The sequence below is a fragment of the Bidens hawaiensis genome, unplaced genomic scaffold (genome assembly GCF_021521415.1).
Source record: "Bidens hawaiensis isolate Kalapana, Puna unplaced genomic scaffold, B.hawaiensis_p1.1 tig00009067_1, whole genome shotgun sequence".
In the NCBI taxonomy this organism is placed as follows: Eukaryota; Viridiplantae; Streptophyta; class Magnoliopsida; order Asterales; family Asteraceae; genus Bidens; species Bidens hawaiensis.
In genome coordinates, this window is record NW_027491664.1 from 837,079 (window position 1) to 849,232 (window position 12,154).

Consider the following 12,154-nt stretch of genomic DNA (forward strand, 5'->3'; position numbering starts at 1 on the left):
TACAGACGAATTAAAAATATCAATGTATTTTTTTTGTTTTTCTTATACTTGATAAAACATATTGATACAACAAAATGTGCTTACTTTATTTTGTTTGAGACTTTTTTTAGTTTTTCTGATGTACAATTTTTAATCTTTTATCAGTAACAATAAGATTAAGAGTGAAAAATACAAGCTTTTAACAAATCACCCATTTTAATAAATAACTTTAAAACCATTTAGTCGGTTCAAGAAAACTCCAACCCGTAAATTACCAAATTACCCTTATTCCATTTTCCATAACACGAAATCTATCTAATTTGGGGGTTTCTTAAAACCCTAAACTTGACAAAGGGGTTTATACTTATACTTATTATTCTTATGCTTCATCTTCAACCTCCAAATCTTCATCTCCACTGAATTCATTCAGCTGCAGATAATAATAATAATAATGGCGGCTTCCAAGCTAGCTTCGTTGGCTGCAATGGCGGCTGCTGCAGCCGCTGCATCAACCACTACTTACGCGTACGCCGACGGTCCGTCGTACCGGCTCAATCCGTTTGCTCAATCTCCGAGTCCACCACAGCCGGCTCAACCGGACTCGAACGCCGAGCCGAAGCCGGAGGTTGAGGATTCGAAAGGCGGATTTGATCCTGAAGCTTTGGAAAGAGGAGCTAAAGCACTCAGAGATATCAATAGTTCTCCGTTATCTAAACAGGTTATTGTTTTTATTATATTATTAATATTAGTATTTTAATATTAATGCTTTCGTTATAAACAGATTTGAAGTTTGATATAAGTTTATGGTATCAAAAGTTTATAATATGCTTATTTTGGATGCTGAGATTTGTGCGTATGAATATGATGGTTAAATTGCTGCTTAAAGTTTTTTTTCAATTAGGTTGGAAACTAAAGGAAGGATACAAGTTATTGATAATTGAACGAAAAACCGAAATGCCGGTTTCAGTTTTGGGCTAAGTCGAACCAAAAACCGAAATGTCGGTTTTGTTTTTGCCATTTGGGATTGGAATTTTGGGCTGAAAAAAAGTCAACAAAAAATAATGAATTTAGACCATTTTTTTTGTAAGTTAGTATTTAATTTGATTATTTTGATGAATGTTTTTGGATTAAACTATCAAAAATTACTTCAAATTATAAATAAAAAGTAAAAATTGTAATTTCGGTTCGGTTTTTTCAGCTTTAGTTACACGCAGAACCGAAAGTTTGGTTTGTACGAACACATATAACCAAACTGTCTTTATTTTTTTGTTTCGGTTTGGGATTGGTTTTTTCGGCTTCATGCACTCCCCTAGCGAGTTTAGCTTTTGGTATTATAACTTTTTAAAGTTATAACTTGCATATTCAGTTCTATGTAAACTGATCTAAAGGTGGTGTACTCTGCTATAAACGTATCAAACTATCAATTATGCTTGTTTTGGGTGCTGAGAATTGTCTGTATGTATATGATGGTTAAATTGCTGCGTAACATTTTCTTTTAATTAGGCTAGAAACTAAAGGAAGGATGGAAGTTATTGATAATTTGGTTGTTTGCATGTTTCTGTTGATACTCATATGGACAAAATGTGAATGGTTATAAATGTGTACTTGTTGTAACAACTTGCGACAAATGGGTTGCTAAGAGCAACTTTTGTTCATTTTTGTTAGGTATTTGAGTTGATGAGAAAACAGGAGCAAGCTCGTCTTACTGAATTGGCAGCAGAGAAGGCTCATCAGGAAGCTATTCAGGCTCAACTTGATATTGTGAGTAATATTTTAGGTCAATATTTGTAACACCCCAGCCCGGTTAGGGCCGACGTGTCACTCGATACGATAAATAAAAATCCAAATTTAAAAGTTTAAAATCATTAAATACCAAAAAGGTTCAATATCATTGACAACGAAAATTAAATAAAGTTGTTTCACTCAAAAGAAATTATTTAAGTTTCTTATTTTCCAACTTCTAGACTTTCACTTTTACTCTCATATCACACATTACCCTGATTCCCTTGAGTACCTGTAACAAATTAAAGGAAACACAAAACAAAAGAAACACGGATGAGCCAAAAATTGCCCGGTAACGGAGAGAACAATAGTACAGGTAAAGACGAACTTACGAAAAAGTAACAAAAATAAAATAGAACTGACACTAGACCATAACTGAACTAACTGAAACTAATACAGATACTAAATATAATACTAATACGAATGCCGATTAACCCAATATACTAAATAACAGAATCGGATATAAAACAATAATAACCATATATAGAAACAGAAACAGATGCAGAAACATATATCAAACTACACGACAATTATATATCCATAAAATAAGTCGTGTACACATAATCGCCCAGAGCCAGAAACAGAAACAGAGGGGTACACAGTTAGCTAATCTATGCACCAATGAGATGGCACGTGTGGCGTACACGCGTTGTTCCATCCCCAGAAATCAGAAGTCAGAAATCAGAAACAGAACAGAACTAGGATCGATCCATACGCCCCTAAGTGGCCCTAATACTTCACAGGTACTAGATAGAGACGCCGTGAACTTTAATTACGCACTGTCACGACAAGTGCCATGCCGTTGACGCCCCAACGACAAGTCAGAAAATGCTCGGGTAACAGAGTACAAAAACTAAAAACATATAACTATAATATATTATATAAAATAACTGAACTCAAAATATAACTGACGCGTAACAAAAATCCGTACTACAAAGTAACGGAATAGAGTCAATACTATAATTAAACGAAAACAGAAACCTTAACGAAGTAACAAAATATAATTAATACTATGAGTGAAAGAAACCAGAAACCGTACTACGAAGTAACAAGAAACAGAATCCGTACCTTAACCGATAAGCGAATTTGTAAGGCAACCTAACTCGTCCACGATTAACCACAGAACCTCCGATGAGGGCAGAACCGTTTAGTTTTCGGTGGCGGCGGCTCGGTACTCGTGATTCCGGTGTAGATGGCATAACTCGGAAGAGCAGGAAACGCGGTGTCGGTGATTCCTTGCAACCACTGACGTGTCCGAGGCTGTGGCGGCTGTCTCCGAAAACGATCGTTAGCGGTCGCGGTGGTTTCCGTCAGAAAGTTTCCGGCAAAGGTGGCGGTGGTGGTTGTTTGTGAATACGGCAGAGAGAACGTAGAGATTTGGGGTTTTTGATGGTTGGATAATATTGGAATGTTATCGTTTATATATATTTAAACGAGTTATAAACACAATCAAATTCCTAATTAAGTTGGTTGTTTGTTGCTCAAGTTTTCGTTGGAAAGTTACAGTTGTAAACTTTGTTTAAAATTCAAATTTCATATTTTATTCTAAGACTCATCCGTTATTATTATTATTATTATACCATTTATAGTTAAATAACATTTATATTTAAATCATGGTTATTCGTTTATTAACGTTTCATTGGTTTATTAATCTTCTGACAATTGTCGTTTATTATTTTATTGTTTCAAATTTCTGTATATTACAATATTTCAACTTGATATTTGAATACACATAATTGGCTCCAAAATATGTCTTTAGTTTGATATACTTTTAACATCTAATAACCCATGTTTTCTAATGCATTCATTCATATGCAGGAGAGACAACGAAAACTGGCTGAAGAACAATTGAATTTATTACAACAACAATCCAACGCTAAGGCCCAGTTATTGCGATATGAAGATGAGTTGGCTAGGAAAAGGATGCAGGTTCAGTTGGTTATTTGTAGTTTTCTTTTAAGAAATGTGAATACTATATTCTGATTATGCTCATTAGTGTTGATTTTTCATCATCAATAATATTTGTAGACAGATCACGAGGCCCAAAGACAACACAACGCTGAGCTGGCAAGAATGCAAGAAGAGTCTTTGATACGAAAAGAACAAGCAAGACGAGCAACTGAAGAACAGATTCAAGCTCAACAAAGACAAACCGACAAAGAGGCAGCTGAGATAGAACGTGTAACCATTAAAGATAAAGCCATGGCTAAAGCTGAAGCCCAGGCCCATCAAAAGAAACTAACTGAGGATCATGACAGAAGGATGCTTATAGAATGTGTAAATGGTGAAAAGCAAAAGTGGCTTGCTGCAATTAACACAACTTTTAGTCATGTTGAAGGTAATAAAGAGTTAAAACAACAATTAACAATCTACTTGTATAACTAATTGTTAACTTTGTTTTTTTATTTTGTAGGTGGTGTGAGGATGCTATTGACTGATAGAAGCAAACTAGTAATGACAGTTGGTGGAGTTACTGCCTTAGCTGCAGGAGTTTATACGACCAGGTAAATTAAACTTAATTTATCTAACTAGGGTCTGTTTGGGTGTATGGAATTGAATGTGTTAAGGAATGGTATGATTCATTGCATTTCATTATTATGTTCAGTTTGCTGCTTAATGTATCATCATTAAATATTACATGCTTACGAAAGATATACTTTTATATTTATACTTTAATAAAAAAATATCAATTCATCTGTTACTATTATCTATATTATATGCAAACCAAGTTATAATTTTTTTTCTAGTTATTACACAATCTAATTGAAACAGTGCAAGAATACTTTTATTTGCAATAATAAAAAAGTGTTTATAAAGAAGTTAAGAAAACCTCAAATAAGATTAAAATAAACATTTGTCTTTAGCTAGTCTTGAGCTATTAGAAATTGTGTTATAAATTTTGAAATATGTATAAGAAATTGTATCTTGTTGAGGAATTAGTAATCACTAATTTTCCAAGGAAGAAAAAACTAGATTAAAATATCAACTTTTATTCCATTACTTGTAGGAATAAGTAAAAAGCACCCTCCCTTGAGGAATGAAAATCCTTAAATATGGAAGGAATCACATTCCTTAAGGAATTGTCCATTATTCCATTTTATGCATAGTTATTAAATGCGATAAGCGCTCGAAAGCGTTGAGGCTGGGTCTAGCGGCTAGGCGATAAGCGCAAAAAAAGCACCCGATTTTAAAAAAAAGCGCACATTAAAAAAACAATAAATTAACTTAAATAGAACATCTTATGAAGAACAAATACATTCATTCTTCAAATAGTTTATAAAAACAACCAAAAACCAAAATCCAATATTCAAAACATGTAGTACCAAGTACATCATAATAATTAGAAAAACGAAAAACCAAAACATAGAAAAAGTGCATAGTAAAGAAAGAAAGTGTTGAAACAATATTAAAGTTACATAAGATTATAAGAAACAAAGAACAAAAGGTGCATAGTAAAGAAAGAAATCCGAAAATAGGGAAATAAGAACAAAATTAACTTGTAATTCTTAGTTCTTGATGATTTTGTGTGATATAATATTTTGATTATGGAACCCCTTAAAAAGTGGAGTGTTAGGGGACTCCTAGAGAATAGAATCAAATTATTAAAGAGAATTTAATACGCATGGGAGGTTTGGGAAAATAAGACTACGCATTTAATATCTGCTGCATGCTAGTCGCACTTAATGCGCCTGGCGCTTTAATGCGATTAAGCGCAAAAAGCGCCCGCTTTTAATAACTATGATTTTATGGTTAACAAATTTGTTTTTTTACTGTGACGGAATGGTTCATTTCTTTTCTGCATACCTTAGTGCTTTGGTTACTCCTTTTTGTGTTTCAAATGGCATTACTAGCAGCACGCATTTGTTACAAGTTTGATTGTTACACTCCACTGCGTAATTGTAGGGAAGGTGCAAGAGTAATGTGGGGATATGTAAACCGGATTCTTGGGCAGCCATCATTGATTCGGGAATCATCTATGCCAAAGTTTCCATGGTCACGGATAGTAGCTCAGGGAACACAAAAAATTAGTAATTTGGGAAAATCAGCTTCTGTGGAGAATAAAAATAAATTTGGGAATGTCATACTTCATCCTTCTTTGCAGAGGAGAATAGAGCATATTGCCCGATCTACTGCAAACACTAAGTCCCATCAGGCACCGTTTCGCAACATGCTCTTTTATGGGCCTCCTGGTACTGGCAAAACTTTGGTTGCTAGAGAAATAGCCCGAAAATCGGTATGCTTAAGAAATAACCATTACTATGCTTTTTATTATTATTATTATTATTATTATTATTATTATTATTATTATCTGTGTCACATGCTAATATCATGTAAACATGTGTTGTCCAGGGCTTAGATTATGCAATGATGACTGGTGGAGATGTTGCTCCACTTGGTGCACAAGCAGTTACTAAAATTCATGAGATATTTGACTGGTCAAAGAAGTCAAAGAGAGGTTTGCTGCTTTTTATTGACGAGGCTGATGCTTTTCTTTGCCAGTAAGTTACTAAAATTCATAACATGTTTCGGGATTGGGACGACCCTACTCGATTAGACCTTTTGCTAACTGTTGCAGTATATCTCTAATGCAGGCGTAACAGTACACACATGAGTGAAGCCCAAAGAAGTGCTTTAAATGCGTTACTCTTCAGAACCGGAGACCAATCAAGAGATGTTGTTCTTGTTTTAGCGACAAATAGACCTGGTGATCTCGATAGTGCTATAACGGACCGTATCGATGATGTCATCGAATTCCCACTTCCACAAGAGGAAGAACGGTTCAAATTATTGAAACTCTACTTGCACAAATATCTTTATGAGACAGATGATGACATGAAGAAACTCAAGTGGCATTCACTTTTTGCCAAGAAAACTCAGAAAATAGTGGTTAAAGATTTGTCTGATGATGTCATTCGAGAGGCTGCTAAAAAGACTGAAGGGTTTTCGGGGCGTGAGATTGCAAAACTAGTTGCTAGTGTTCAAGCAGCGGTGTATGGCAGGCCAGATTGCACTTTGGACTCCCAGCTGTTGATGGAGATTGTTGATTATAAGGTCGCCGAGCATCATCAAAGAATCGAGCTTGCAAATGCAGGTAGTCAGCCAGCTTAACCAAATTAAATTCAATCTTTGTGTTACGTACATGAAACCCGTTTCTACTTTTTGAGATGACTTAATTGATGTCTGAAAATTTGAATTTTGAGAGCAAATAGATATAAAAGGGATGGCTTTTCCTAGGATTTTGAGATGTAGAGGCTTTGGCAACTAGGGTTTATGTTCTTTTGTTCTAAGCTTGTGTACTTGATTTCATAAAATTGGTTTTTATCTCGAAACTTGATAGGATAACCATTCATTATACCGTGCATTTATATCCTGGAGCTCATTTTAAATTTGGTTGACAGGTGATGTGGTTTATGCATTGTGTGGCACCGTACGCTACATAAAGTTGTGTCTTGTGGTTTAAACTTTAAAGTAGTTCATATGGTTAATAGTATCGTCATCACAAAGTTCGAAATTCTACAAAGTTTAAATCAAAATAAGTTTTCTGCTTATTTTTAGTATCTCACCAGGCACCAGGTGTAATGAACCAGATAAGATTTAATTTTACATCAAATTATCTTATCAATCATTGGTGTCATATACTTAACTTTTGTGGTTATGGATATGCAATTCGGATGAATAATTCAAAATATATAAACCCATAGAGCAGAAGTCGGAGATGATTATTTTGATTCAGGCACACAACCTAGCGTAAATTGATCAATGTCTGTAATTTGGTGAAGGAACATAACCAGACTTTATGTGCCTAAGGTCTTCAACAAGTACATCATAGTGTTTCTTCACTTCTTCCGCTGACTTGCCACCCACCGCCCTTGCAATCTTCTGCCACCGGTCAGGGGTGTCTTGATCATAAACCGCGAGTGCGGTTTCAAATAACTTGTTCTGCTTAGCGGTCCAAGAGATGGAGTTTGATGCCATTGTGTTTCTTGAATATGGTTTATGGTTTGGAGGAGGATGAGCATTTATAAGCCCATGAAAGTGGTGGAGTTGAGAGAATAAAGTTGCAATAGGCTCAAATTGTAAGGGATCCATCAACTTACTCATGAGAGTTGTAGATAAAACATTCGGTGAATATCTATGGAAAAAGCGGGTTGTTTGACAAGAAAAGTTGTCCTCTTGTAAAAAAGTGGCATTTCTTTTCTAAAATAACGAATACAACTGATTATAAAGATATTTATTGCCTAAAATAGCTAATTCAAATGATTAAATCTTCATTTAACACTCAAGAAATTATGAATATATAGTTTGTTCTCTTTTGTCAATCTCAATATAAATTTTATTAGAAACTAAGCTTTGTAGAACTTAACTATTATTTTGATCCCATAATATCAAAAAATATACTTTGTCGAATACAACACAAGTTTTAATAAATTTATATAGAAATAAAATAAAAGAAATCAGGTAAAACTTGTATCTAGAGTTTTTAAACGAAAACTAAAATAGAAAAAAGAAAAAAACAAAACTAATTCGCTATCTAAATGTCTAATTCTGGAGCCAAGGTTTTCCTTTTGGGCTAGATGCATGATTTGCCTACATCCTACACTCCGTAGACTCTACTAATAGATTTTGCTATGCGTGAGATGTTACTGAGTACAATTGTTGTTTGTTATCTAAATAGAAGTTGTACGTGTTTCATAACAAGATTAAGTGATTAACACATTCTTGTAAACGACGTTTTATACAAATGGCGTGATTTTGTTTCATGCATGCATGTATTGATTTTTGTACGGATACAACCATACAAGTTTGTTTCTACTTGTGCTAGAGAACCTCATTCTTTCATTGTTCTATTTGGACCACATTCCTTGATGAATAAAAGTGGGATATTATGAATATGAGAATATCTCCCCAACTTCACTATTCTATAAGTTTAGTGGAACGAGTCCTATTTTTTATTATATTATATTTTACAAATCACTTATACTGGTTGCATAGTTATATACAAATAAAAATCATATTAATTTACAAAGTTTATTTAACTAATATATCTTTTAGTTTATATTTTCAAAATCAAAATATATAAAACACACATGTTTTTTATGTGAAAATAAACAAAACTTGATTTTGACCCATAAATTAAACATAATCTTTTTTATTATATTATAACCTCTTTTAGTTTTAGGAGAGAAGAGGCCACCCATACACAAAGAGCAGGTACCTCATCTTCCCATTAAATGCTTCTTTAATTTATCCTGTTTGTGGAATGCTGATATACATGCAATGGTACTACCCTCCATGCAGCAACACTACTGATACTGATGCTCACGCTGACATCCAATATTGTGATATTAATCAGTGAAGAAACGCTAAGTGACCCTGGCAGATTAAGAATAATCTTAGGGTTAAGTAGATGTTTCACACGAGGGTTAGGTCCGGCAAAGATGGTTATTCTTCTCCACCTGCAAAACAGACACCGTGAGCTTGTCACTGAGAAGGGGGGTTCCTCCTTGTGACCACCCTCCGGCGTGAGAATCAGACTAGATTGCTCTGAATATAAGTGTATATAGAGAGAAATAGCTAGAGAGAAGATGCTGATACCGTTCCAAGGTGTTGGAGTATTTATAGCCGAAGGTAGGTTTCCAAGCAGGTACGGCCAGCTGTATATAATATTCCTTTTCCACCAACTATGGGCTACGTTCGTGCCACGATGGGAGTTGGTGGGTAGGCAGCGGCTGATAGCGACATTTTGTACTGGAACGTGCTCCTCCTCGTACTATTGTCGGTGAGCTGTCACCCTGTGATTGGTTCATGGGTCGCTTTTATCAGATCTTGTCTATTTGTCCATACCTTGGTAGGTATAGTACAAAAGATCTTCTGGAAGCGTACGGACTGGCTCTTTTGTTCCCGCCCTGCTCATTCCTTCTTCAGGTGACATTACTGAAGTATAAGAGTTAGTGTCTTATGCGTGTAGCCTTACTGTTAGTGCGGGTAGCCTTCCTTCTTGGCTTGTACCCACAGCTGCGGGAACAGGCAGGATACTGTACCAAGGGAGGCTTTCCTGCGGGGACAGCTGGCTTACTGCGTGTAAGGTCTTCATCTCTCTGAGCATGGTGGGTCCTGCGGATCCAGTTGGTCTTTGCGCAGACGTACCTCTTCAAGGTGAGTCTTGCAGGTCCAACTGGGCTTTGCGGGGACCTACCTCTTCAAGTCCCCCCACAGTCCATTGTTCTTCTCATGATTTTTTAATAAGTGAGGTGAACTTTTAGACTTTAAGCAAGGGGTTTTGAAAAGGAGGTTTTTGTTTTTTAAGGTTTTCCGTGGGGATTCTTCCCACAGTTTTCCTAATGTCACTTGCAGAAATTCCCGACTTTTCTGCCTGATCTTTGGGTATGATGCTGGTAGGTGTGTAACCTCTTCGCAAGTCGGGAGCGTTGAGTTTCACTTGTGTAGATTCTCCATGAGGTTTTGGTAGTTTTAGACATAGTGATCAGTTATGTTAAACAACCAATTCCACTTTGGAGCTTCAAACAATCTAGTTCTCAACGTTTCCGTCATGCGGGGGTGTTATTTCTCTTTCCGCAAGCATGGCCCATAAGATCCTTCTTGGTTTCAATTCTCTGCAAGTGCTAAGTATGTGAGGGGTTTTGCCTTGACACTGTACCCGCACTTGTCTTACGGTTTCTTGCTTTCCAATGTAAGGGGGTATATTCCCTCTTATTTTTGAATCTTTTTGAATCTTTTTGGAATTCGGAGAGTTGGTGAAAGGATAAGGACAGTCCAAACGATTGAAGGGACGTTGGCGTCTTCTGACGGTTTCAGGACGTGCAGGAAGTTATGACGACGTGACAGCATGTGGTCAATCAGGACGCTTTTTCAGGCGCGTGGGCGCGAGTTTTATGGCACGCGCCCTTTTGACACCTGTTGCCAGCTTGCTTTATCCACACGTGTCGCCGTGTCATTGCTCCTGCGCCCTCTCTCTCATCCGCATTAAATTCATCGCATTCATTGCGATGAGTATATAAGGGGGGAGAGGGTGTATTTCATCCATCATCTTCACTTCACTCTCCTTTTCCTTTTAAGCGATTTCCGGCGAATACTCATCTTTTTCGGCGAGCATTCTCCTGAAACCGCTTTCTTAACACTAAAAAATGTCTTCTTTTACTCATGACCCAGAGGTTAACGTCGAGGAGTCCGACGTTTACCTCGAGAACCCGACGTCTACGTCCGATAAGGACGATAAGAGTACTGCTGGCGAGTGTCAGTGTACTCTTTCTGTCGATGTATACCATTACATCGTCAAGAAGTTCATGCTGGAGCCTTATGAGCCTGAGTTTCCGGAGGCCAACCAGACGGTGTACGATGCCCCTAAGGCAAGATAGGGGTTTATGCTTCGTTCTTCTTATATGGAATCTAAGATTCCCATTAACGAAGTTCGTGTACCGTGTTTTGGAGAAACATGGTGTTCATTTGACGGAGGTGCACCCAATGGCAATTGCCAAAGTTCGCCATTTCGAATGGGTGTGCCGTATTTTGGGTATCGAGCCTCGCGTCGACCGCCTGATGACCTTCTACACTTGGAGGTGCATCCAGGGTTGGTATACCCTTGTTACTCGGATCAAGGGTTTGGAGATCTGCGCTACTGAGCGTAGTCTTCGTTCTTGGAAGTGGGAGTTTTTCTACATTTCTGCTCGTGTCGTCCCCATCGCGATGATGTTCAAGAATGGGAGGGCACTTCCTAACCTTCACGCCTCCAACTACCAGGAGACGGAATGGTTCACCAAGATCTCCCAGGTTCAGACTCCGGTTTATCACTTCGCGGAGTCTGGGATGGTGATGCTTGGGATGAGCCGCGTGTGGAAGGATGCCGGGTCTGGGACGCCGCAAATACCCATCGTTCTCGAATACGGTTTTGAACTATCTTCCTTTTGGTACGCCCCGTCTTTTGTGTTGGTTTAGGGTTTTCCTTCTAACATTTTTATCGTTTTTATTTCAGAGGGGAACGACTTACAGTCGCTCTTGCACCCGCGGGAGACTGGTGGTCCCGCACGGTTGGGTACTCGTGAACTCGATGAGAACGAGTTGCCCATTTTGGAGAAGACTGCGGATAGATTCGTGGAGGTCTACCCGCCAGGCCACGAGATTTTAAGCGCCACTCGGCAGGTAAGGAGTTCTTTAATCCTCGTCCTCTCCATGCTCAAACTTCTGCTGGAATTCCTCTGATCTTGTCATCTTCTGATGAGGGATCCGCAGATGGGCCTTTTATCGTGAGGAAGAAGAAGGCGGCTGGCGTGAAGGGCAAGACGAAGGTTGCTACTTTCGTTGACCTGGGGAATCAGTCTGATTCCGAGACTGAAAGTGAGGAGACGGGGGGGGAACCTTTGTGGTGACGAAACTA

General features: G+C 37.6%; 1 protein-coding gene and 1 pseudogene across 1 annotated transcript; one reads left to right on the plus strand and one right to left on the minus strand.

Annotated features, from left to right (window-relative positions):
* Positions 1-236: 236 nt before the first annotated feature.
* LOC143530947 (uncharacterized) lies at positions 237-7,137 on the plus strand. The gene is made up of 8 exons (XM_077026357.1): positions 237-697; positions 1,645-1,740; positions 3,580-3,690; positions 3,790-4,099; positions 4,175-4,265; positions 5,665-5,995; positions 6,112-6,260; positions 6,354-7,137. Exons 1-8 carry the CDS (start codon positions 431-433, stop codon positions 6,868-6,870), a joined length of 1,872 nt encoding a protein of 623 aa, XP_076882472.1. The 5' UTR covers positions 237-430; the 3' UTR covers positions 6,871-7,137.
* A 296-nt stretch (positions 7,138-7,433) lies between these two features.
* On the minus strand, positions 7,434-7,748 carry LOC143530925 (protein RADIALIS-like 3 pseudogene; annotated as a pseudogene).
* Between the last annotated feature and the right edge of the window lie 4,406 nt (positions 7,749-12,154).